Below are 27,658 nucleotides of genomic sequence, written 5' to 3'. Positions count from 1 at the left end.
GGGGTAGCATGGATTTTTATATGGGGAAGGGAAGATGAGGGAAGAACAGAAGTAAGGTGATATAAGGGATGAGGAGGGAAGGAGGAGGGGGCACCGTTTGGAATTTAAAGGAAAAAAAACATCTTCAAAGGTTATTGGTGAACCAAGTATTTGGCTTTGAAACCTGACCAGACTTGATCGGATAACGTGCTAGATGACCGTGCACGGGCATTGCAGGAGGTGCTGAGGCTGGGCGAGGAGCCTGCACGGCCGCCGAGCTGCCACTGGCAGCTGGAGGAGCGGGCGTGCCACGTGCTCACCGAGACGCCGGGCACGTACGCCGTGCTGGGGGAGGCGCTCGGCCCGGCGGCCGTCAAGCGGCTGAGGCTGGCGGCGTTCGCGCCCAGCGTGTGCCCCTCCCTGGAGTACAGCCTGCGCCTCTACTGCCTCAACGACGACACCGAGTCCCTCGCGGTGAGAGCCGCTCCCCTCCCGGGGATTACGTCAACCACCAGCGGCAGCACCACTGCTCATCATTGTGTGTGTGTGTGGTCGTGTCTGTCACCAGTACTACTGCTCATCCTTGTGTGTGTGTGAGCGTGGCTGTCACCAGTACTACTGTTCACCTTGTCTGTGTGTGTGTGTGAGCGTGTCTGCCACCAGTACTACTGTTCACCTTGTCTGTCTGTGTGTGAGCGTGTCTGTCACCAGTACTACTGCTCACCTTTGCTGTGTGTGTGTGTGTGAGCGTGTCTGTCACCAGTACTACTGCTCATCTTTGTCTGTGTGTGTGTGGTCGTGTCTGCCACCAGTACTACTGCTCACCTTGTCTGTGTGTGTGTGGTCGTGTCTGCCACCAGTACTACTGCTCACCTTGTCTGTGTGTGTGTGTGTGAGCGTGTCTGTCACCAGTACTACTGCTCACCTTGTCTGTGTGTGTGTGGTCGTGTCCGTCACCAGTACTACTGCTCATCTTGTCTGTGTGTGTGTGTGAGCGTGTCCGCCACCAGCACTACTGCTCACCTTGTCTGTGTGTGTGTGTGAGCGTGTCCGCCACCAGTACTACTGCTCATCATGTCTGTGGATTCTCGTTGCCATCTCCTTGAGGTGCATAAAAACCCAGCAAGCGAGAAAGAATGTCTCACAATATCGCAGTGAGAACTACGTGTGAATGCTATTGTTTTAAGGGGTATATTGTTACGTAACTGAAAAACTAATCTTGTTTTATATCCTGGTAAGACTAATACCTCAAAAAGAGGAAAACCTGGGAAAACGAGGATATGTTGCAACCATACTGTGGGGCCTGTGAGCCAATTGATTTAACTATGATCTAAGACAGATGATGGGTGGAATAGATCTCTGACTAATTTGGAGTCACGGCCTTCCGATTGCGAGTCACACCTACTAACCACACGTGTCACACCTGCCTCCCGGCTGCATACTGTGTTAATTATACTCTGGTTATTGCTGCGTGGGGGCAGGCTGCTATGTTCTCCGCTCATCTTATAACACAGTTTGAGCAGGAAGGACTTGGTTTCGTGACAACAATTCAAATGATAATGTCACACCTGTGAATTGTAATTTAAAGCTCAGTGAACACAAACACAGCGTTTCATTGCGACATTAACTTTAACTATAAAAGTGGCCTCTATGTCAATAACACATATTTACCTTTGTGAGATATAATTCCAATAACAAATGCTCTTTTTTATTTTATGATAAATTATTGCATGATTAACTTTATATAGGTCATTATGTTAAGTTGCTCCAAAAATAGGATTGTTTTGAAGGCAATATTGCATATTATTGTATTTTAGTGTTCACATTTACTACCTTTTAAAACATATAATTTAAAGTGTTTCCTGTGATTAGCATTTTTCGAGTATTTTCTATTATTGCAGTGAGAATATATATTTAAAAAAGCATTATTTTTGGTATTTAAACATACAAAAATCACACCATAAAATGTGGTGTATATACGGGGTTACATCAACATATTAATGTGGGACAGTGTTTTGGGATTTTTGACGTAATCAAGTTTATAAGCATCACTGCAAATTACATTATGTTCATTGCTGGCATTTGTATGTTAATGTGTGTATAAGCGTGATTGCCATTCCCCAGTGGAGTAGACCATTTGGGTATTTCAGAGTCACGTAACTTGCTGCCCTTATAGTATCTTGTTAAGGATAATAAATGAAGTTCGTAAAGATTTGCATGCGACATGACCAGCCTAATCATTAGTTAATGTTTTGCAGCATGTTCATTTACTTACTCTAAAAGTGTAGCTATTACAGAAAGCGATTTATTTGCAAATCCACTGTTTTACTTTCGTGCATTTTACTAATTGCTCTGGTGTGGACCAATCAGTTTCAAAGACAATGCATATATTATCAGAGGATGTTTTTTTGTTTGCATTCTGACCACAAGTGTTGTGGTTAATGCAGACATGATTCCTTGTTAAAGGTTTCAGTTTGGTGTTTTAACATCTTAACGCCTGTTTTGTTGCCAGAAAAAAGGGGAAAACCTATTCTTATAAATACAGTGTGATTTGACATTGTGAATGTTTTAATGTACGTATATTTTCTTGTCTTAGTAAAAGAAAATTGGCAACTGAAAACATTCGAAATTGATTGTGTAATTTGGTTCCTTACATGAATTGGTAGATATTTACTTTCTATACACTTGGTAATGTGTTGAATTATTATGTTTCTGTCGTATTTTGTTAGAATTTATATGTTTTGCAGTGACATGCGCTTTATCCAATTATAGAGCTTAAATTAAATTCAATGCATCGTTTGCTACCTGGCCCATCCACACTACTTGGCTGCACTTTACATAATTTGAAATGATTGCCTCCAGCAATGATAATGACTTAAATATCATGAATATGAGATAACTGTATGCCAACCTGGTATTTATGATACGTGCATATGCATATATATGCAAGATTTATTTTCAAAAAATATATTCACTGCTCGATGTAGGCCTACTCATGCTGTGTTGGTCATGAGGGTTGTTTGACCATACTTTATCATGCTAATCAGTGCAGTTTGGTGAGAGGACAACCCATGACCAGTTCAAATATAATTCATCATGCATCGGCATGCTTACATCTGCATGCATTAAGATATGCATTCGCACATGTGTGTATGTATGTTTTTATTTGTGTCTGCGCACGTATGTGCATTTCTTGAAAATCATGCATGCATGTGTGCCCATGTGTGGGAGTGGTTGTGTTGTGGCTCACACACTACGAATCAACCCTTGCGACCTGAGTTTGATTCCCGCTCATGGCCAACATTGGTGACGAACATCCAAACCAGTCCTGGCCTTCTCCTAGGTCAACTCAGCCTTAAACAAGTACCTGGTGCAGTGTGTAAACACCAGCACTGGGGAGACAAAGGCGGGCAGGCATGATTTCAAGCAACAACAGCAACAGCCGCCATTCTCCACGAAGTGGTGGTGACGTCACGGCGCTTGTGCCAGGCGATGTGCACTTAGATCTGGTTGCTAGCGACACCACACTTTCGGGTACCATGCTAGCCGATATAAATATGGGTGAAGAGTACTGGTCCCAATTGTCTGTTGAGGCTGTACAGGAGATAGTTGTATTTGGATGCATTTGTGTGCACTCTTGCACGTGGGTGAACGCGCGTGTGTGGATGCGTACGGGACATGCAGGAGGTCGTGGAGCTGGAGAAGCAGCTGGGAGGCCGTCTGCTGGAGGAACCCACGACCCTGAACTTCAAAGCCAACTCAGGGAACCTGAGGCTCTCGATCCACGCCATCCCAGACGTCCTCTGGACTAACAAGCTGCTCAACACGTTCCAGGTTTTGAATGAACCTATTAGTGTTTGTTTTGTTTTCCATTTGCTCCGTCCCGCATGATGACAGAGCACATTGTGTTTGATTAGAGGCGTGTTTGATGATTCACTGCATTCGATCATGGACCATTGCCACGCATGTAATATGAAACTCACGAGGAAATGCATTTCAAATGAATAAGAAAAACGCGTATTCGTCAACTTGATTTAACATTGAAAAATGTTTGTGCGTTGTCACTGCAGGATTGCAGTAAGATACACACGGTAATGTCAATTTACATGAACATGTTAAAATATAATCTGAGCAGTGAAATCTATTTGTGGTTATGAAGATAACAGAAACTTAATGGATTTGCTTTGCATTTAGGATTCCTGTTATAAATGTACATATGTAAAACAACCTTAGAATTGATTTTTGTTGTACTTGCTCAAAAATTTGTTGTACATAAGCAAGACTAATGTGTTCAACTTTGGAACACCCACAACACACCCACTTGATGCTTTACTGATGCCTATCAAATCATTTTGGACAAGTCTGTGTAAATCATTTACATTGTTCGTGTAACTGGGAGATTAAAAAAGATAAAAGTGCACACTTAGAACATTTTCCTAGATATTTTATGAAAAGCTGGAGATTCACACAATCTCATTATTAAGTAACATATCCAATGGTTAAACTCCATTCAATGCATTTTGTATGGAAATATACATATATAGAGAGAGCTAATTCTAGTGGGAATCCCTTTCACCAGCAGCGGCATGAGCAAGGAATTGCAGGGCTGCACTTTTACAATTTGCTTCTTGAGAGAAGTCGAGAATGTCCCATCTAGACGAGACTGGGCCACGGTCATGAGACAGGGGAATTTTGAACGCTGGCTCACGGCCCTTTGACTCTTTGTTTGTTGCACCGCCAACCGTGCAGGAGATCCCCTTCTGGCACGTGTGGCCGGGCTGCCAGCGGCTGCTGCACTGCACCTTCGCCCTGGAGAGGGCCGGCCTGAGCAGCACCGAGTTCTCCTGCAAGCTCTGTGTGCAGCAGCTGGAGGGCGAGGGCCAGGTGCTGCAGCTGCGCACAACCCTGCTCAACGTGAGTCACCCCCTCTGCATCTCCAGGGACCTCCCCTTCTCCGCACACCGCACCTGAACACGAGTCTAGTCTACCTAGCGTCAGTGCAGCTTTGGCTCTCTTTTTGTTTGCATTTTCTCTGTGGGGGTGGGGGGGGGCGACGCATTAATGGCATCATGTATTCAGATAAAGAATTAGCCATTCGCGATTCTCATAGAGAACAGCCCACGCGAGGTGATATCACAAAACTGCTTGGCAGAGTTCGTGAAGTTGCCTCTTATCCACACTTTCCCAATGTTTTAAACATTTAATTGTTTGAGATGTTCATTGCATAGCAGTCAAAAATTATTGATTCTCAGAGCTGTAAACTAGATTTTTTTGTGGGGCCATTGGTGATGCACTTAGACCACTCATTTTTATCATGGGTGCCTGTTCAGATCGAATCCGAAATCTCAGCAGTACTGTTCAGTGTTTTGACCCCTGAGCCACTGAGCTACCTTGTATTCATGTTTAACATTTTTCATAATGTAAACCAGTGGTTGTGTAGTGAGTCACTCAGAGGCACTAACAGTAGGAGGCACTCTATTTATTATAGCCTTTACTGGCACAGGGAATAACTACACTCTGGTCAGGACAGTTAACAGGCTGCCTGACCAACAACGCCGAGGAGGTGAAGACAGTGAAGAAGACTCCTGTAGCACGAAGAGTTCCACTCCAAAAAGACACAAACCTTGCTTGGGGTCCCCCTTTTATCCACCCAGCGTGGCATCGCTCTGCCCTCGGCCACGCCCCCCTTCCAGGACCTACCCGAAGGTTCTCGGCTCTACCCCCCATGCCCTCTCTGTCACCTTTGTCCCACTTCCCTCTCTCCGGCTTATCACATGACCTGCTGGCAGACAGGGCTGCTACAACAGCAGATCCCCTTTGCCAGCAACCAGCGCTACGCGCCATAGTGACCCATTCCATGTTGTGTCACTACATGGAATGGGTCACTATGATGTCACTACATCACCCCCCCCCTCCCCCCCCGTGAAAAAAAAAAAAACAGCCATCCCGGTTAACCTCCATACCCCGCGTAGCAGCACAACAACACAACAATAATTTTCCCGCCCACGAATAGTATTAACTAGAACAAGAAATAACCAGAATAGATAACAATCGTGAACGCACGGCAATAAACCCGGCCCCCAGGGACACGACAACCCCCAACGACCGTCAGCGTGCCACAGCCCGCCAACAAGGGAAGGACCTCAGGTCAACCGACAGCCACAGCCTGGCTCGCGTCTGCAACTACCTGCCAGACGGCAGGTAGTTGCAGAATAGAATAATGGGAAGGGGCGTGTTATTTTAACCGTACAGTTTTGGAATGGGTCCTCGTCGCCGGCCCCCCAGGTGGTACGAGAATGGGTTTCCTGGGGACCCTGGGGACGACTTGTAAATGGCCTAATGGGTGCAGCCCCTCCCGGGAAGAAGATGAAGGAGAAGATGAGGCGGTTGGCGGTCGTTTCGTCCCTCCTGGCTTGCCTGCGGATGGCGCCGCCGGTGGTACCGTGGGTGTCAGATTCTGGGATCCTGCAGGCAAAAAAACGGAATCCCGCTGAGGCGTACCCTCCGTAACCATACACCCGGGCTCGTTGGACACATCACACACCTGGCCGTCAGGTAGTGGAGATGAAACGACATCACAAGGTGGAAAATAGGGTTTCAGCCATGATGGGTGCACAAACCAGCGCCTGCGACCGACCTGGATACGTACGCACTGTGGCATCCTGACCTCAATCACCTCAACCGGGCCCTGCCATGGCCGGTGCAATTTAGGGTACGTGCCCAGGGGCACCTAGGGGCAATGCAGCCACGCCTTGTCCCCAGGGTTCCATGGGCTTCTGGATACGCCGAGTCCCACAAGCTTTTTATTGGCGGCTTGCCGTTTGGCCGAATTATCCCGAGACGCCTCCCGTGCTTCCGCCAGTCGTTTGAGAGTAAGGAGCATGGGCGTGGGCACAACGGCCCTCTTTTTGCCCGGATCCATGTTTAACTGAGCCTCCATGGGAGGATCATATTCCTTCCCGTATATGAGGAAAAAGGGGGAGAACCCAGTTGAGGCGTGAGGGGCTATTCCGTACGCGGCGAGAACACTCGAAATGTGGAAATCCCAATCGGACTGCGCCTCATTGACCTGTTGGCACAGCATGGACGTGAGAGTCCTATGCAAACGCTAATACCATCCCGTCAGTCAGGGGATGGTAGGGCGACGTCTGGATCTTTTTAGTGCCCAGGGAGTTGCACACCACCTTTAATAATTTTTAAGAAAGTTTAGACCTTGGTCTATTAGGAGACATTCCGGGGCTCCCTTATCTAAAACATAGCTGTGTAAGAATGCGTCCGTGATGGACGCGGCCGACTGATCCGGCAAAGGCCATGCCACCAGCCACCGGGACAGGTACTCCACCCCTACGAGCAAAAATCTGTTTCCCCTCGGGGTGGCGGGAAATGGCCCGAGGATGTCGAGAGCAATGAGCTCGTTAAGACGGGACACCTTGATGGACTGCAACAGTGGCTGGGCCTGCCTCATTGGGGGCTTTCGGCATGTTGTGGACATCCTCTGACATTTCGGCCCAAAATAAATCGCGCTTCAGGGTTGATGAGGTTTTCCTCACCCCAACCTCTCATGGAAAGCCCGTGTCACTCTACCCCGCAGAGCAGTTGGCACAACGATGCAGTAACGCTGCACCTCAACATCCCACCTCATCAGCAAACCATCACGGAGGACCACGAGGGACATACCCCCTGGTCCCTGTCTACCACCCTTCGCTCCGACGCGACACCGCAATTTTAGCAGGGAGGCATCCTCCACTTGGAGGCGTCCCCATTCCGCGTGCATGAGACCAATCGTGTTATCGTGGAAATCGGCTGATGCGGGTGGTGAAACGTCAACCGACGCCACGACGGTGCCCGGCAATCCTGCAACCGCAGGTTTACAATGGCCAGCACCCAACAAACACGCACATTGGCCCTTTGGCGGCAATCACGACAGCGCGTCCGCATTACAGTGGCGTGTACCTTTCCTGTAGGTGACCGTAAATAAATAATCAGCGGGAGAGCTGGCCGGACGGCTGGTCAACCCGCAGCGCAAATTGAAGAGCCGCATGATCTGTGCGTACAACAAACTGCCTACCATAAAGGTATGGACGGTACTGTTGTACGAAATTTACAATGGCCAATAATTTGCGGCACGTCACATAATAACGCTGCTCTGCGGGGGACAGTTCACGGCTCCCGTAAGCAACGACTCTCTCTACACCGTTTACCACCTGTGATAGTACAGCGCTGATTCCGGTGCCACTGGTGTCTGTATCCAGCACAAATGGTAAAGAAAAATCGGGGTACCCAAGGGGAAGCACGTTAACAAGGCCGTCGTGCAGCGCGACAAACACGGCCTCCTCCTCCCCCCACCGAAATTTTTGACCTTTCGCAGTGAGAGCATGGAGCAGTTTTGCGATTATGCAAACGTGGGCACAAAGCGGTGGTAATATGACGCGAATCCGATAAAACTGTGAACTTCACCCATCGACATGGGGGTTGGCCATGTGCGCATGCACACAGTTTTGTTGGGGTCCGTGGCTATCCTGGACTCGCCGACGATGTCACCCAAGTAGCGAACCAATGTCTGCAGGAAATGACACACACACACACTTGTGTTAACTGGAGGTGCGGGGCAAGGACAACAAACTTTATACAAAAAGCAGTTCAAAAGAAATTAGTTTTCAATCTAGAAAAATGCTTAGCTCCAGTCACTTTCTAATATCAGAACGAAGAGCATTCCCGACTGGCACAGAATCACATCTTAAAGCGTGCAATGTAGTGACTGTCTTTGGTTGATGCTTAGCCAAAAGCCACTTCGAGGGTGACCGGAGTTTACATGATGGTTTATGCTCCTTGGATAGACTTGTCCCCACTACATGAATCTGGAATTATTGCAGTGGTAAGACCACTGCAATAATTGCAAATTCATTAATCCCTAAAAATGAGCAATACCTAATTAAGCCAAGGGCCTCAAAACCACCTAGACTCTATGGGCTACCAAAGATTCATAAAATCGGCATCCCATTACGACCCATAGTCAGTACAATTGGCTCTGCCACATATCAATTAGCAAAATATATAACCAAAGAAATACAGCCCTACATCGGTAAGACATCTTCATTCATAAAAAAATTCAGAACATCTTGTGAATGTGATTAAAGATATTAAACTTACTCCTGATGATATTCTGGTAAGTTTTGATGTGATTTCTCTATTAACTAAGGTTCCAGTGGACGAATCGCTTAAATTATTTGATACACTAGTAAAGAATACCGGTTTACAAAAAGATATTCCGAAACTTGCTGGCCATTGTTTAAATAACACTTACTTCTTATGGAGAGGGGATTTCTTTAAACAAAAGGAAGGATCAGCAATGGGTTCTCCTTTATCCCCTGCTATAGCAAATTTGTACATGGAAAACTTTGAAATAAGAGCACTTGCCTCGAGCACATTAAAACCATCCTTTTGGTTTAGGTATGTGGATGCCACTTTGGTTGTCTGGCCACATGGTAAAGATACACTTAATGATTTTCTAAATCATCTCAATGCACAAAACCCGGCCATCCAGTTCACCATGGAAATGGAGGTGAATAACACACTCCCATTCCTAGATATTTTGCTTGGACATGGCCTAAACGGTAAAATAACACACAGCGTTTACAGAAAGCAAACGCACACTGATGCCTATCTGAATGCAGAATCACATCATCATCCAGCTCAGAAATCCTCTCTTATCAAGACGCTCGTACATCGGGCGAAAACAGTATCAGATGGTGAGAGTCTAGTGAGAGAGATTAAACACGTTAAAGACGCACTACGACAGAATGGCTACAATAATGCTCAAATTAACAGAGCACTGAATGCCAAATCACGATCGCAAAGCATTACTACTGAAAGCGACCAGATTGTTAAAACAATAAAAATTCCATATATCTCAGGAGTAACTGACAAATTAGCCCGTGTTCTGCAAAAGCAAAACATTACAGTAAGATTTGGTACAGTACACAAAATTCAAAAACTAGTATCTTGCACTAAAGATGCATTACCTGAACTATCAACAGAAGGTGTATATCGGATTAATTGTTCATGTGGCAGCTGCTACATTGGGCAGACGGGACGTAACATCAGCGTAAGACTAAAAGAACATCAGAGAAATATTAAATTATCTCAAACACAACTGTCGGCAGTGGCAGAACATGCTTGTCAACAAGGACACTCAATTGATTTTGACAGTGTTGCAGTGGTGTGTAAAACGAATTATTACTGGCAAAGACTAATTAGAGAATCCATTGAAATTGAGAGGAACAAGAATAACTTTAATCGCTCTGACAGCTACCGGCTTAGTGCGGCCTGGAAGCGTATTATTAAATAATACACATTACATTTAAAGAATTACTAATCTACAACTCATTACTAATCATAACCAATGACTGATTACTAATCGATTATATAACTACAATACCCCCCCTCCGCCTCTAATCAATGCACCTGATATGAGTTAAGTGGGAGCAAGCGAGGGCTTTACCATTCTGGCGAATTGCTTGATGATGCTGGATGTATTTACCAGCGAAACGTCGTACTCAAACTGTAAATGTGGATTAACTCTTCAACACACCGGTGGGCTGAAGTAGTGAATTATTTGTCTTTTGTCAACGTGACACTTTTTTGCTGATTGGCCGTGTCGGGTGGTGGAGGGTTACAACACATTTATAAATAAACGCGATCTAACCCAAAAACCTTTATTATGAATAATATTGGTCGCGAAAGCCTACGTGTTAAAATGAATCTGGAATGTCCACCACTGCCTCGTACCCAGTGTTGCAGCCACCTTAAACGTATGACATTTGCATGGCATCTGTACACATGTCCTTTGTATACACGCATGACACATTTCATTTTGCACGAATTCATTGTATAATTTTATGAGTTGAAGTTGTCCATTGCCTAGTTACAAGTGCCTTTACCTAGACAGATGGCGATCGTATGCGTTTTTGTTCCATCTGGTCTAGAAGCAACAGCAGTTGTAATCAAGCATGAACAAGGAAGTCAGCTTACAATGTGGACCTCCTCTCTCAGAGATTACATAGAAAGGCAGTCCAGTGTTGTTCATCTTTACATGTTTAATCTCTTGACGAATTTATGTTTTTTTTGGGCAAAAACAGGCCACTATCTCCAAGACCAAGAATGATGCAAATTGCCGCCCAAATGCATTTAACATGGTTTGTGAACATATAAATCTGGCGCTAAGACTGAAAATCAGGATTATAGGATCACAGTGTTAATTCGCTTGGTCTCTAGAACATTGATCAAAGGAGAATGTCAACAGTGCCTAATGCCTATGTCATTGCACTTTGGGCAGATAGAGTTTCCATGTCAAGCGGATTTTGACCTGCATTTTAATGCTGAATGTGGCTGCCCACATTCTACCGCACTAAAAAAAGAAAATCTGTCAATTAAGCCCGGCTTAATGATTGGTGGATAGGTTAAGTTATTATTTAGGCAAAGTCGTGCAATGTCACCAGCTATTAACTTACATATGTAAATAATGTCCAGAATAATAAACATCTAAATAAATATAATTTCCATTTAATTTGTACGTGAACATACACAGCTGTGAGAGTATCGTCAATAGTTTGATGTAATGCGTTAATTAATTGTGTCTGCGAAGACAGCCAATAATACAGTCTTGAAATTGAACTTAATTTGTAATTTCCCTAAGAGCTCTGAAAAAAAAGCAGTGGCTCTGCTTGATGTCTCTTGTTCGTTAATTGGCATGTCTTGGCAGTGGTGGAGAAATACTTATTTTTAACGTTGTACCAAGGCTTCAGAGAAAAATGCCAAATGTGTTTCAAAATTAACTGCCGCTTCATCTCGACTGCTCACATGGCAAACTCCAAAAATATTCCCTCTCCACTACTTTGCAGAGTTTACATTTAATTTTTAAAATGAGTCAAGAGTAGGACACGAAGCTTAGATGGAGAAACGAACATGAAAGGATACACCACTCTAGCAGAGTGATGGCTTCATGTAGCAAAATAGAGTTGCTCAACATTTTGCTATAAAGGTACAGTGAGGGAAAAAAGTATTTGATCCCCTGCTGATTTTGTACGTTTGCCCACTGACAAAGAAATTATCAGTCTATTATTTTAATGGTAGGTTTATTTGACCTCTGTGATTGCCAACAAGGGTTTTGCCACCAAGTACTAAGTCATGTTTTGCAGAGGGGTCAAATACTTATTTCCCTCATTAAAATGCAAATCGATTTATAACATTTTTACATGCGTTTTTCTGGATTTTGTTGTTGTTATTCTGTCTCTGACTGTTCAAATAAACCTACCATTAAAATTGATCATTTCAAACTGATCATTTTAAACTTATCATTTCTTTGTCAGTGGACAAATGAACAAAATCAGCAGGGGATCAAATACTTTTTTTCCCTCACTATAATAGAAATGTGATGTAGCCCAGTGCTATGCTTCATGAAATACTTCTTAGCAACATTCTTAAAACAACAAAGGAAATAGGTAGTTAGAAGGAATTTAACGTGTATAGTTACGCTCAGGAACGTTCACCTTAAATAAATGACCGATATAAATATTCTAAATTCTAGACCTTTGTATGGTACAAATACACTTCCTGTGTACATTTATTTCAGTAGCTATGCATCATGCCACCTTTATGAATATCATATGCTTAATTCATATTATTCAAGTAACATTTATTAAGATTATATAATCTTCAGTAATTCACATCATTATTTTGAATGTATACATTTCAGTGTGGCTACTACCTAAGATGAAAGAGAGAGCCACTTGTGAATCCAGCAAATTGTGACTTCTTCTAAACAGAAAAAAATATGCTGCCAATGGTGATGCAAATAATACTTGAGCACTCCCAGTGATATAGCTTCCAAACAGCTACTACTCGGGTAATTACATTATGGTGATAATTTTATATTTCGTCAGTGGCCAATTTGGATACTTGATGCACAAATGGGAATTGTAAAACTATCTGGTGCCCGACTGTGGTCACTCAGAATAGACCATGGAACATATAACGACTCGGTGCCCGGTTTGCAAATACGAAGGTAGGATCACAGCGATGTACCACTCTGCTACTCGTGATGCAATAATTTTGCTCAACCATTGCAATGGAAAATCATAGTTGTTGCTCTACATCAACATCAGCCATGTGAAAAAGTGGTTGCTGATGTTGTTGCTGTTGTGTTTTGCAGGCTCCGAGTGCCACTGATGATTCCCCCACGGAGGCTGCCTCTGCTGGCTCGGCCCTCGTGGGTCCCCAGGCGTTCAAGCTGCCCTACTCCATCCGCCAGAAGCTGTGCAGCAGCCTGGACTCCCCCAACCCCCGCGGCAACGACTGGAGGCTCCTGGCGCACAGGCTGGGCATCAACAGGTACGGGTGGACAGAGAATCCTACATGGGGATATTAAAAATAGACTGGGTATCAACAGGTACGGGTGGACAGAGAATCCTACATGGGGATATTAAGAATAGACTGGATATCAACAGGTACGGGTGGACAGAGACTCTTATATGGGATATTAAGAATAGACTGAACATCAACACGTACGAATGGACAGACCATAGACTCCTATAATATGAATAGAATGGGTATCGACATCTAAGAGTGGACGGTTTCTTATATGAGGTTAATTAAAATAGACTGGGCATCAACAGGTATGGGTGGACAGTGAGAGAGGTCTATATGGCAATAATATTGATAATAACGTTATAGACTGGGCATCAATAGGTATCCATGGACACAGCGCCCTATATGGGGTTAATACTAGTACTGTCATATAATAGTCTGGAAATCAACAGGTGTGGGTAGACAGAGAGTCCTAAATGGGTTATGTCTTTTACCCTGGCATTGATTTTTAATTCCCTGAGTCAATTTGGTACAATTCTGTACCCTGCATCACAGCCTTTATAACCTATGCCTTTAAGGGCTAGACACATTGTCAGTACCAATCTGCATCACCTCCTGTTCATCTTGTTAAGAGTAAACCACTGAATTACTTCGTAAAATACTGTTCTGCATGGCTGAATCACATGAATTTAGCCATCAAAAAATATCAAGGAATATTATGTCACGAACGAATAAGGCAGTCAAAGGTATAATCTATGCAAATCAGACCACTATTTACTAGTTTATACTGAATCTGTGTATTAATATACTTATCCATGCTATCTTCACATATATTTTCTGAATTTTATATTTTTATTCACCCTTTTCTCTTTTAACTCTATAAATGTCTTATTGTAATGAATGTCATGTTTTTTTTGTTTCATTAAAATTGTTTTCTTTATTTATATATATAAAAAATACATTTAAAACACAATACATTTAAGCCATTCTCAATCCCTCAACGGATGAAGGCTTCCCAACACCATGTGGGTTGATGCTGATATAGTAAGCCAGGTTAGTTTCATCAGCAATACAATACACATATTTGGCAGCAGTCTAGTCCCACTATGAAGGCCCAATAATTGTACATAAAAAGCAATCTCAATGTGTTAATCAAATAGTTATTCACAATTCCAGTCACATCTGTCAAATATCAATCGAGCGCAGACAAGTGGCTTTGCAATATTTGATTTATATAAGTAATGTTAGAGTATTTACGTACGCGTTTTGCTCAAACACACTTTTATGAGGGTAAAAATAATGTGAAAATTACATTGTATTAAATTTAACTTAATAAAGGTGCTGCCCTGCAATTGGTTGCCCATGCAACTACTGGCAGAAGGGCGTCCACTAGAGGGAGCTCTGCAGAGCCACTCTGGAGGGGATTTTCGAGTCCTCTTTCATGGTGGCCAGATATCTCGGAAGAAGTGGCGGTACCCAAACGTCACCCCACCGCACGCGACTTGTCAATTAACTCGCTGTGGCATACCCATGTTTACTGCTGGGTGGACAGAGGCGGGGAGGTTTTAATAAACTTGCTCCTCCAGCAGTGGATAGATAATGCTACGTGTAAATTCTTCCCTCCCACATCTCTCTGAATCCTAAACCTAATTTCTATTTCGCTTGTGATTGTGCTTTCAGATATAATTATAAGTGGATGCCTGAAATGTAAGCTATAATTGTTGTCGCACATGATTGTGTAGGGTTGGCGATATTTCATCGCATATAAAATGGAAAGCATGGGTGTGTGACCATGTGCACGTGTGCGTGCGTGTGTGCATGGGTTCATATTTGTGAATTAGGAGCTTGTGTAAATGTGTGTGCCAACAAGTCAGTGGGGAGCGGTGGCGAAGTGGTTAGGGCACTGTGCTCTCATCTGGCAACCCGAGTTCCAATACCCGCTCATGGCCAAAACCAGTGACGATTATTTGAAACGGTCCTGGGCCTCCCCTAGGTCGACTCAGCCTCAAATGTAGATGTGAGTAAAACATCGCCACTGGGGAGACAAAGGCGATCGGGCGTGGTGCTGGCCACCCACCCCCTCGTTTGCCGGGCTGGCCTTCATAGGTGCTCGCTAACAGCACTTGCCCCTACAGTCTGTTCATGCTATGAAGGGGATCTTTGTCAACAAGTCAGCTCGCTTCATCCACACATTTTCTTGCCTCTTTCCCAGGTTATTTGAGACAGATTGTATTTTGTATAGCATTTTAGAGTGCTTGCAGATGCAGTGAACCATGCATTTGAATGTGTTGGATAATATACACTTTAAATCTTACATGGGAAAATACAGTAATGTAATTGTAATTGCTTTAGCATGAGCATTGTCAATGATGTTCGCTAATTAAATCTTATGGCTGTAGGAACATTGAGGAAAAAAATAATTTAACTCAATTTAATTGAATGTGTTTCCAAAAATGCATAATCAAGTATAAATGAATACATTGCAAAAATATTGCCTTTGAAAATTTACTAATGAAAGAAAGAATACTTAATATGATGGTAAACTGAAAAAAATACACTGAGAGTTGTAAAAAATATATCTCATATAATTACAAAATGTTGTGTTACCTCATGTGAATCACAGAATGTTTAATTGTCTAAATGAAGAACAACAATTATCATATTCCCTTATGAAAACAATACATTCTGAGGAGGCGTCATATTAAGTTAATATTACTTATGTTTGCACGCATAAAAAAATCCTGCTTAGTTTTTTTCTTTCGTCCTATTGTTTACATAGGTCGTGCAACATATGGTATATAGGCTATACATTTTATGAGCCTAATTTATACATTGAAATATTTATATTACAATAAACAATTGCTCATGAGCCAAGATAGAGAATATTGTAAAATATGCAGCATTAAGTCAATCACCAATACATGTAAACGGCATGACTGAGCACACCATCCTTTTATGTGCATTGTCACATCCTGTAGCAAGTCATTACCAAGCCAATGCCCTAGTTTCCCTTATGAAATAATTAAATAAAGCGCCACAACACAAACCTTTGTGTAAAACAAGGTTTTAGCAATTACATGAAGTTTTCTTTCACAGAACAAAGACATGCTTATCCCATTTGTAGTTACAGCTAAGAACAAGATATCGGAATATGAGAATTGTGCTGATATCTATAAATTAAAAGCACGCTGTGTATATTTAAGTGACGTTATTTTGTACAAATATCTGAAAAACCATAATTAGACTATCAATGTCAATAGGCTTTCTCCCAATTGCCATGGAATGTTGATATTATTATTATGTACTACATTTAATGGGTACTGTTGGGCTGATGACTCCAGTGTGTGCATTGCAGTGTTGCCATGTAACCAGTTCATTCTATTGGCACATCCACAATTAAATCAGGCATTCCGAGCTTCATTCTTAGGAGCATCCATTGACAATTCCCCCCCAAAAAATCTAAACATGTGTCAATTGCACAGCCTTGAAAGGATTACCATACAATATAGAGCATTTCAGGCAAATATCGTTATTTGCATAAACAGGCCAGAGAGATAGTTAATAATGGTTGAAGACTGCACTTTACACAATGGGGGCCTGATGAGAATTACATTTTAAGAATTTTTTTCTGATGAAGTTTTTTTTTAAATATAGTTATTGAGTAACAGAGAGGTCCATATATAATAAAATAGAGTATTACTAAATAAACTCGTTTATATTTAAACGTAAAATTATAATATGTTAATGACACTGGATTGTGGGAATGTTTGCTCCTGTGAGAATACGGGGTAATCTACTTAGCAGTGCATTTCTGGGCCCAATTATAATTTTAATAAAATGCATTTAACTGCCTTACATTCCTGAGGCAGAGGAGTCTGAGAAATGAAATGTAGAGAACAACTATGAAACTAAAATTAATTAACATATGCAGTATAAGGTGTACCTTTATAAGATAAACCTGGCCAAGATGGCTTCACTGTGACTGTGCATTGTCTTAAACATCCGATTGCATCATTCTACTGGAGGGAAAGCAACAATCGTAAAGAGCTATAACAAAAAAATAAACGAAAACAAAAGGTAAAGGTGCAGCACTGAAATGCTTGCTCATGCCAGTGCTGACAGAAGGGCCTTCATTAGAGGAAGTTTTTGAGAGCTCCTTTAGAGGGTATTTTGCCTATTCGTTGTGTATGTGGACCCTCTTTTTGCATCATACCTAGCCAACCGAACACATTCCAATAGACGTTTTAGAAGAGATGGAAGGACCCACACTTTACCCCACCGCACATGACATGCCGAACGGCTGGGTGTAGAAGTGGATGAGTTGTATTAAACTTGCTCATTGTGTCAACTGCAGTGCTGGGAGATCGAAGCGATGACACCACGGCAAACTTGTAAACGAATCATCACTTATTTATTCTAGATTTGAAGCTTTCGTGACTGCAAGGATTCATACTCTTTGGTTTTATTCGGTGAAGTCACGTAGATAAAATAAAACAAACAGATATTCTGCGTTGACTGTTCCACCTGAAGACGGAAGCTTGTGTTGCCTCCGAAACGTCGTGATTTAATTGTTTTATTTTGTTTTATTTTATCTACGTGACTTTACCGAATAAAACCAAAGAGCATTACTTATTTATTAACTTTAAACACGATAGATAGATATTATTGGTTCTTTCGGTAAAGTCACGTAGAAGGGAAACAATAAAATAAAAAAATAAAACAATAAAATCTCTTTTTGATTTAAAGCTTTCGTGACTGCAGTAATTCATATTCTTAGCTCTTTCGGTAAAGTCACGTTGAAGGGAAACAATAAAATAATAAAATATATATAAAACAATAAAAATTATCACGACGTTATGGTCGAAACGTCGTGAGAATATTTATTGTTTTATATATATTTGATTATTTTATTCTTTCCCTTCAACGTGACTTTACCGAAAGAGCTAAGAATATAATAAAATCTCTGTATTTATGTGCTAATTTTATTGTGTTATATTTTTATTATTTTATTGTTTCCCTTCTACGTGACTTTACCGAAAGAACCAAGAATATGAATCCCTGCAGTCATGAAAGCTTTAAATAAAAATACGATAGATATACTTAACAAAATGTTTAATTACCCAAGATAACTGGCGTATGCTGAACTTTTTACGACTGATCGGCTTGTTAGGTGGTGGCTTTGGCCCCATATCCATCCTCCCAGGATCGTTAGAATGAATGCCACCGATGGCCCAATGAGAGTGTCACCTGCCATGGGGAAATGTAATTCCCACTGCTGACTCTGGACTACCAAGCGAGAACTGAGGACCCCTCCCATGAGGTTACTGGGAGCAGCGGTCATGGCCGGTCGTGCATGACTGACCGCTGGGCTTCACACTGCCGATGGGGTTAGGGTTAATGACACCGCTTCCGTGCCTCTATTCAACTACATAGTTAGCACATAAATACAGATATTCAGTTCTGAACGTGTGTTTGTTGCCCATGTGTGTTTGTGTGTGCGGTCCAGTTGCCTGGAGTATTTCGAGATGAGAGGGAGCCCCACGGGTGTGGTGCTGGACCTGTGGGAGGCCCAGCACGAGGAAGATGGGGATCTGGACTCGCTGGCCAGCGTGCTGGAGGAGATGGGCCGCCGGGAGGCCCCACACCCTGCCCTGGCCCATGCTTGAACCCTGTGATGGTCAAGCAGATGAACTGCAGACCACCTAAACAGAGGCTTCGACAGCGATTTAGACACCTACTGTAAATTATCGATGGTGAGCATAAAAGCAGCAACTATGAAGTCCAGAAAGGATGCAGTTTTTATTCTGCATTCGTATGGCAGAGAGTTGATCAGAAACTTTATAAGGTCATGTCGCGTTTGTTGAGTGAGCCAGTGGATGGCTTCAGGAGTAGCCTCATGGTGAATATCTGAAATGTTGCCAGCAAATAATTTAAGCGGGCAGTGGTGTTATTACGTGGTCCATGGTTTGAGATCGGTGCACGCAGTCACTCTGTGGGCTACTCCGCACTTAAGAGCTTGAATAAACTAAACTGAAAATAGTGACGTCTCTAAAATCTCTCTCATCTATTTTGATATATTTTTAGTTGTGAAGTTTAAATCTCATACTGCAAAGAACTGCCACATATGTTCTTATACCTGGAACGATTTATCCATATATCTACACTCAGAACTGCTTTTCTGTTTGCTAGGAAGAGTATTATAAATTTTTAACAAAAATATTGACTTGAAATTTAAAAAGAACCCAAATGTTTCAGTGATGTACCAGTCTCAAAAAATGGATTAAAGTTCATACCGTGACAATGTTTTCTTCCCCTGTGTGCTTTACTTTATAACGCAGGTGTTAAAATTGGTCTCTGGTCATTGTTATAAACACTCCTTAATATCGTGCTACTGTTTGCTTTGTGACAAAACTTTTGAAAATGGGAAACTCAATATCTTTAAGTGCTCCACTTGGTACTGGAAGGTTCCAGAACCCATTAATGATAGATTTCTTGAAGCTTGTTCAGATCAGCAGTCGTTGATGTAAATATTTAGTGTGACTTTCCTACATGAGTTGTGTTCTTACACGAAATTGCATTGTGATTTATTTCTGTATGTTTCGATGTTGTTTATATGCCATGAACTATTTTTATTTTCAGTGTAATTTAATTAAGTTTTCCATGTTTTGCATCCAGGTGAACATTATGTGTAAATAGACCTAACATTTTATTGCATCGATACTCAATGAACATCCAATATATTTGTAATATCAAGTCTCAATATGTGCATACATTTTACATAGCTTCTCTTTACAATTGCAGAAGCTTAATCAAATGAACCGATCTGTTAATTTGTATTCAATCTACCCATAGTGAAACTCCAACCTGAAACTGTGACCTGCACCTTTTAATAGTTTCGTGCAAATATGCGATGGGCATTGAGACTTGCTGTGACGTTGGTGTACACCTTGAGAAACATGTGGAAAAACCATGTGCTTGATTTCACAACTTTTGAGAGCCATGTAATTTTCAATCACAGGTGTAAGTGAACATGCCTATATGCCTATTGTCATTGCGAATTTTATAGAGAGAAGAGCACCAAACACCAGTTTGTTTTCTTTAAATTAGTGTTGTGTCAGTAAGAAAATCTACCAAAAGAAAATTATACAAGCTTGCACTCATAAGATAAAGACTATTACTTTCCCCACTAACTCTATGTCATGATGACATTTTTAAAAAAATACTGTTATGTGTCTTGAGTGTGGAAATTACAGAATAGCTACATGGCTTTTTAGCATGCATATATTGTTTGCATATACAGGGTCACAAGACAACTTGGGAACTTGCCTGTTTGAGCAAGGTTGTGAGTTAGGGCTCCATACACTCAGCCCATTTGTTTTCGCTGATTGAAGCTGAATTTTAAGTTGGGCCGAATATGTAAGCGCTTCACTCCAGGACCAGATTACCAAGCCAATGCCTGCTTGCTCAGTGGGCCAGCCAGTCCATTTCTGTGTATGCATACACTGCAGTATTTCTTTACATATGAAAACCCAAGCAGAATTTTTCAAGCCGATACAAATGTACTGCAATTTTGTACAAGCCTTCATTTATAATGTGCAATATACATTAGCGTTTGCCAGTACTATAGAACAAAAATAAAGCAGAGGTAGCCTTAAATGTATACTTGTTTGTAGACCAGATCACAGTATATTCAGTTCCAAGCTAAACTATTTCAGAGATTAATATTCTTGGTGCTTTCGGTAAAGTCACGTAGAAGAGAAACAAATAATAAAAATATAAAACAATAACATTTCAAATTTTCTTGTTGTAGTTTTCACACCTGATGATGATTGCTTGTGTTGCAGTCGAACCGTCGTGAGAATTGTATTTTTTATATTTTTATTATTTTATTGTTTCTCTTCTACGTGACTTTACCGAAAGAACCAATAATATGAATCCCTGCAGTCACGAAAGCTTTAAATCAAAATTTATTTCAGAGATAAGAGCACTTTCTTGCTCTTGTGACAGGTGCAGTGGAATTGCTTGCATATGCAGTATTCAGCTGCACTTTGAGCCACACAATATTTGATGCACAGCTAAGGCTTGTCTAATTCATCAAGAATCAATCATAGCACGTAATGGTACAGTTATTTTAGCCATTCTCACCACTGATATTTTATAGCGTCCAACGCGTGCACCATGTAACTTCAAAACATTGCGCAGAGTTATATCCTGTGGCCATTGTACCATGTAGTGGAGGCCCTCTAGCCTCTTAGCTCAGCATGGCATACAACTTCATCCACACGACTGCTCTGTACATCTGCTGGCATTTGACAGCAAAGTTTAGTGAACTGGCATCCATCCCACATTATTTTTTACACCCCTCCATGTGGTGCAGTGCAACCACTCTGCAATGCTGTACTGGGAAATATTTAAGAGTGGCTTTCATTATGTGATGTGTATAAACTATAATATTTAAGAGTGGCTTTCATTATGTGATGTGTATAAACTATAATTATGTATATACTGTACATTTATATATATAAAACACGATGCGCTTTTAAAATGCTCTTCTAACCCTGTGTACATAAAGGAATAGGTCCCTACCATCTGTCCTGATATCAGATACATGAATATCATCCACTTCGTATGATACTGAAATTCTTTTAAGCCAGACTTGTAATGTAAATGTTCATAATAAAGGTCGCAAAAGCCTACGTGTTAAAAGGTAAATGTTTGTTGTTGAATACAGTTTTAATGCATTTGATGAATTTTTTAATATTCATCTCAAATTGATGAAAGGTTTTACAATGTCATTGATTAGACAGCATAAATAATGGAGACATAATAAACTTGTCAGGCATTTGTGGTTTTGTTAAACTTAATTAATTTTAACATTTTAAATAAAAAAAATATATGATCAAGAAAACACGTTTTGATTAAACTTAAAAGTAGCTTTACGTAGAATACACATTCTTTTCAATTATAAACTATGCAAATGGTATATTTCATAATAAAATAAAAACAGCAGTGTCTGGAGCTGTATATGTGTGGCATGTGCAAAAACGTTGCTGGATTGAGGGGGCTTTTATCCTCAGATCGAGAGAGCAGAGTATCAATGGATAATAAAACGCGAGACTGATTTGAGAGAGTGAATATTCCAAGGGCCAGTGCCTTGTTTGCTGGCAGGGATGGTTTAGGGGCTCAGTTTGAGTCCCATCAGCATTCACTGTTGAAGATCGCAAAGAGAACCAGTCTTGAATTACACTCTGCTGCCACTCTCAACAACTGACAGTGTAACATTCTTCAGACGTGTTTAACATTTTCACGTAAATTTTGATGTTCTCAAAAAGTCACCATAAACGGACAGTATAAAATCACAATCAATGTTAAAACAATGAAGTGTTTGCTCTGATTGCAAAGCCCCTTATCTCAGCTACTCGCATTATTCGTGGAGAGCGATGTCTTTAAAGTGACCCGAAAGACAACGATGTGTGTCGAGTAAAGTATGACTCTTATTTAAATTGTGCATTTCAAAAGGAAGATCTAATTGTATTGAAGTTGTGACACCTGCATACATTTATGAACCATTAAATGCTGCTTATGCAGTTGTGAATTTAATTTAACCTGGCTGATTTGTGAGGAAACGGATGTGAGTGTGATGATTTAGTGTTTTATTAAGTATATACTGTAATGGTAATTGGGGATAAACACATTTTAGTGTGTAACTGAAAAGAACAAAGTCACTTAGACCAATGACAAAGCATTAACAAAAAACATTCAAAATAATAATAATACAAAACTACTTTTCCTGCGAATAGCTTCACACTTTTGCCTAATAAAAGCTTGCCATCAAGCTTTGAAACCACAAATGACACCTCTTTTGAAAGTGTTTTTTCTATTGTATTGTTGAAATAGATCAATATTTGCACCATAATTGTCACTGCTTTATCCCTAATGTTTTTTTTCTTCTGAATCTCATCATGTCCAAATAATGATCATGAGCACGTGAATCATTATTCATCTTCTCCCAGCAATTATTTGGATATATTGTTGCGAATCACCACCACTGCTTTCAAGAGAAACTTTGGCTCGTCAAAGTAGGTGGAGTGTGTTTTGTGGAATATGTACAGGAGTTGTCTTTCTAAAATCAAGATATTGTTAAATGCAATGTGGATACTTGATAAACATTCAAACAAGCAGTCCTTATATTCTTGGTTCTTTCGGTAAAGTCACGTAGAAGGGAAACAATAAAAGAATAAAAAATATATGTAAAAAAATATTTTATTGTTTCCCTTCTACGTGACTTTACCGAAAGAACCAATAATATGAATCCCTGCTGTCACGAAAGCTTTTAATCAAAATTTAAGCAGTCCTTAGCAAATATAATATTCATATATAGTAGCCCTATTGTATGGTGATAACAAAGCCAATTTCCATATTGTTACTTTTTGCATCATTCACATTCAAACATAATTTTGACATTCATCTCCATAAAACCTTGCTAGACATTCGTGTCTATTGGAGTACTTTGTGTAAATCACTGCTTATCAACACTGCAATTTTTTTATATTGATATTTAGTGAATTGTTTGTTGTTCCAGAGTTAACATTTTACAAACTGTAATGCAGCATGTATTCAATCATCTGAACATGTGATGAATGTAAGTGGCTTCGGCTTTTCTACCAGGTTCATTTGGAATACCTGTGTGTTGTGACATCCTCAAATGTTGTCTCATGAATGATTCAGTCATGTAGTGGATATTTTCTCAAATTAGTTTTCATAGTATCGTCTCATTGTTTTATTGTAATAATGCCACGTTACTGAATTCAGTTATATTTAAGATATTGACGTATTATGGTAATGCTTTGATTTCAAAGTTGTACATTTGTAGATTCATATGATTTATCATGGAATTGTCAGAACAATAAAAAAAACAAATGCTGCTTCAGCCACGTAATCATGATTTGTCACATCTGTATGAAACATGTAAACATAGTCTGTAATAAATATGAACCACTACCCATTACTGAAGGAACAATATCAGTCAATTACTTCAGTGTATTGTTTTCTTCATATGCAGTGTATTCTTAAGGGGGGAAAAAACCCTGTACAGCTGTACTGCGTTGTAATTTGTAAATCTGTATTGTGTACACTTTAACCCTGTTAAAAATAAGCATTATGCTGCCGGCATAAACTTATCTTCCACATACATGACAGTAATATTGTGTTGAGCCGGCTTTCCAAAACTCCAGTCGACGCAAACCGCACCACTTTCCGTCTCTCCGCGTTTACCAATTTATTCCCATTCATACACAGCACTAATTAAGTCCTTCAAAGCTGCACGCCGCCCCATGATTGTTAAACGCGTCCCATGTGTCACACTAAGCAATTAACATCGTCTGCGTTAATCGAGAGCTGATTCAAGTGACGCTTGAGATCTCGTGATTGCGTGTGTGTGCACACGTGATTCAGGCAGCGTTAATTGGTTAGCGCGCCGCGTGGCACGTGTTTCACAATCATCGGGCGCGTGCAGCGTGGCTGGGCTTGATCGTTACGGTATCTGAATGGGGAGAAAAATTGGTAAACGCGGAAAGACGGAGTGTGGCGGGCCGCGCCGAATGGAGTTTGGGACACCTTGGTGTAGAGCATGAAAAAAAACCGTGTTTTGTGTTTATTGTAAGAAAATATAGAGCTGTCATTTAACGTATTAATTTTCCCCAGTTTGATCTCTTAGTTTTTTTTTTTACCACGGATTTTTACAAATACTTTTGACGTACATTATTGTATTTGAAATGTATAACGAGTCACGTTACGTTTACATGGACACAACAAAAGAGCAATGGAAAGCTTTGCTAATCTAAAATCCCTCTGTTCCACCTTCACAAAGCAGTACAGCACGTAATTTGTATTAATCACATTACAATGAAATTGAAAATAAAATTTTAGCAGAAACAAGTCGATTTTTGGCTTGTACGATTTGGTGCTGTGCAACGATAAAATCCACGCGCAAAACAGTGTATTGGGTCATTTGTGCAGCATTATTAACAGGTATGTATTTTATTGTGATTTGTCCTGCAGTTGCATATGTTGTTTTTGGTATTAGACTGATGGTTCTTGCCTTTAATCATTACTTGCACTGGTGCTCATACATTTGGTGTTACCGTTATTTAATGGTACAAAGCGCTATGTATATTTTATTGCCACCATGTTAGAAAGGGCATTGCATCATATACTGGGGATTTAATATTGTTCATGTACTGTATATTGACTAAGGCCGTGCAAAGATCAATATTGATAAAATATGCATTTTCCTGAAGTGGATTTAATTTGTGGCGGAAGAGAGCTTATAAACGTACATGCACTTTGCACAAGCAACTAATTTATGCCTTGCATATATTTCACTCGAACACAAAATATACTGCGTGCAAAAGCACTCATCGAAAAACATACACGCATATACACAATTAAGGCCACACATTCCAAGGAAGATGTATAAATTATCTCCGTAATTACATGTGAAATTGAGTTCAATATTGACACTGAAAACCTGGGAGCGATAATTATTTTTTTTATGTCTATGTCCAGCCTTGCCCTTGTTCAGTACCAATATATTATGAGCTAATGATGACAATTGCATTCCTTTACATAAAAAAAGATTGCAGATCATGATATATATTTTAAAAAGATGTAGATCTTGTTTATTCATTTTTGGACCAATGTCCTAAAGTTTAGATGTTTTGGTTTGATATTTTTCTAAATAAATTGATCTTTTGTAAATACTGTAGTACAAAATAGTCCTACTTTTTGGCAGTTTAAAATGATCTTCAAGACAATTGAATTCACATTGTTTTCTTGAACTAATCTGCAATGTATAGTTATTTTATAAAGAATAAATTATATTTGTAAATGTTTTCGATGTATTAAAAGATGGAGGCATTTATGTTGCCGTTGTTATTGCTGTTGTTGCTGCTGCTGTGTTAAATAAAGCTAACTTTTTATATTTGTTAACATTCACATGATGTATTTATATTAAACAATGCAATCATGTACATGTTTACGTAGCATAGTTTACAGTATTGGTGCATTTTAATCAAGTATTGTGTTACAATCCAGCGAAGAGTGATGCCGCATTGGTTATTGCACTCTGTTATGAATCCCGTGACCCACGTTCAATGTCTGGACACGGCTAACATCAGTTGTGAAGTGATATCTGAACTTGTCCTGTGAACGCCTTCACAGAGATGCACAGATCATTGTGATCAAGTGCTGTTCAACCACCCTCATGACCGACCTGGGATGGGGAAGGAGTGAATTAACATCGGCTGTAAATGATTATAGTTAATTCATTGTAGTTTGAAGACGCCGAAATAATGGCTTCACGGCATTGTGCTGTGAAGATAAATATTTGTTTGAATTCATATGTTAGGGTTGCATGCGTCTGTTGAATTGGGGGAATTGAAGGTTAAGTGCTTGTCTGCTGGGAACAATGAAATTGACCTGATTGTTTAATAAAGGTTGAGTGAGGAGTCGCAAACAATCATCACCAATTGGACTGTGGGTGTGGCACAGGCAGAGCACCTTTCGCTATTAATGCAATGTGACGTGGTAAGTGGTGGCCTATGATTGGCCGGCAGCATCGAGTGTTAGAAGACATTTGAAGTAAGACCAATGTGGAGGGCAATGCATAGCTCAAGCGTTATGGACACAAGGGATTGCTGCAAAGCGGTGATACGTTTTGTTTTTCATCGGTTCAACATCATGGCTTTTAATGAAGCAGTCTAAACGGCAAGCAATAAGTGCTTATTTGTCCATTCGTCTATGCATGCAGTTTTATTTTATGCATTTTTACCATTTGGCTTAGGAATATAAACCAGAACCAGAAATGAAAATTTCTGCTCATTTTTTTGTTATCAGGCTTTTTCAGTTTCTTAACCTGCGTTTAATCATTTTTGTTGTTGTACGACAACAAACTATTTGCAAATTTTAGATTGAACACAAAGAACGCGAACTATGCATATGCAGCGTACAGGTTGTATGAACTTTTACAGGATGGTGCAGATTTGCCTGGGGACAGTATGCAGCAGCCTATGCGAAGCCGCTGGCTTTTCATATGCTCTCGCAATGGATATTCTTACGTATATCCGTTCCTGAGACGCAGGGCCCTGATGCCCTCCACAACGCCATCTGTTTTTACTTCATATTAAGTCTTACATTTTAGAGCTGCACGAAATGTGAATGCTTAACATTTCAATATTTTTCCCCTGCAATGTACATAATGCAGTAGATTTATATCCAGAGCAGTAAGATTAGAAAGTGAATAATTTGCTTAATT

The 27,658-nt window shown here is 40.7% G+C and overlaps 1 protein-coding gene across 4 annotated transcripts in view; it reads left to right on the top strand.

Annotated features, from left to right (window-relative positions):
• The window catches only part of LOC116940229 (netrin receptor UNC5C), a 119,499-nt gene extending 93,165 nt beyond the window's left edge, over nucleotides 1–26,334 (top strand). For all 4 annotated transcript variants that reach the window (XM_032949721.2, XM_032949720.2, XM_032949719.2 and 1 more), the window contains 5 exons: nucleotides 217–453; nucleotides 3,664–3,813; nucleotides 4,729–4,893; nucleotides 13,190–13,368; nucleotides 18,851–26,334. In XM_032949721.2, coding sequence (XP_032805612.2) covers nucleotides 217–453; nucleotides 3,664–3,813; nucleotides 4,729–4,893; nucleotides 13,190–13,368; nucleotides 18,851–19,010 — 891 coding nt within the window. In that variant the 3' untranslated portion in view covers nucleotides 19,011–26,334. The remainder of the gene's footprint in view (nucleotides 1–216; nucleotides 454–3,663; nucleotides 3,814–4,728; nucleotides 4,894–13,189; nucleotides 13,369–18,850) is intronic.
• Nucleotides 26,335–27,658: the final 1,324 nt, after the last annotated feature.

Source organism: Petromyzon marinus, chromosome 8, assembly GCF_048934315.1.
Source record: "Petromyzon marinus isolate PM22_M1 ecotype Great Lakes invasive population chromosome 8, UKy_Petmar_22M1.pri1.0, whole genome shotgun sequence".
Taxonomy (NCBI): domain Eukaryota; kingdom Metazoa; phylum Chordata; class Hyperoartia; order Petromyzontiformes; family Petromyzontidae; genus Petromyzon; species Petromyzon marinus.
This window is presented reverse-complemented; position numbering and strand designations above follow the sequence as displayed.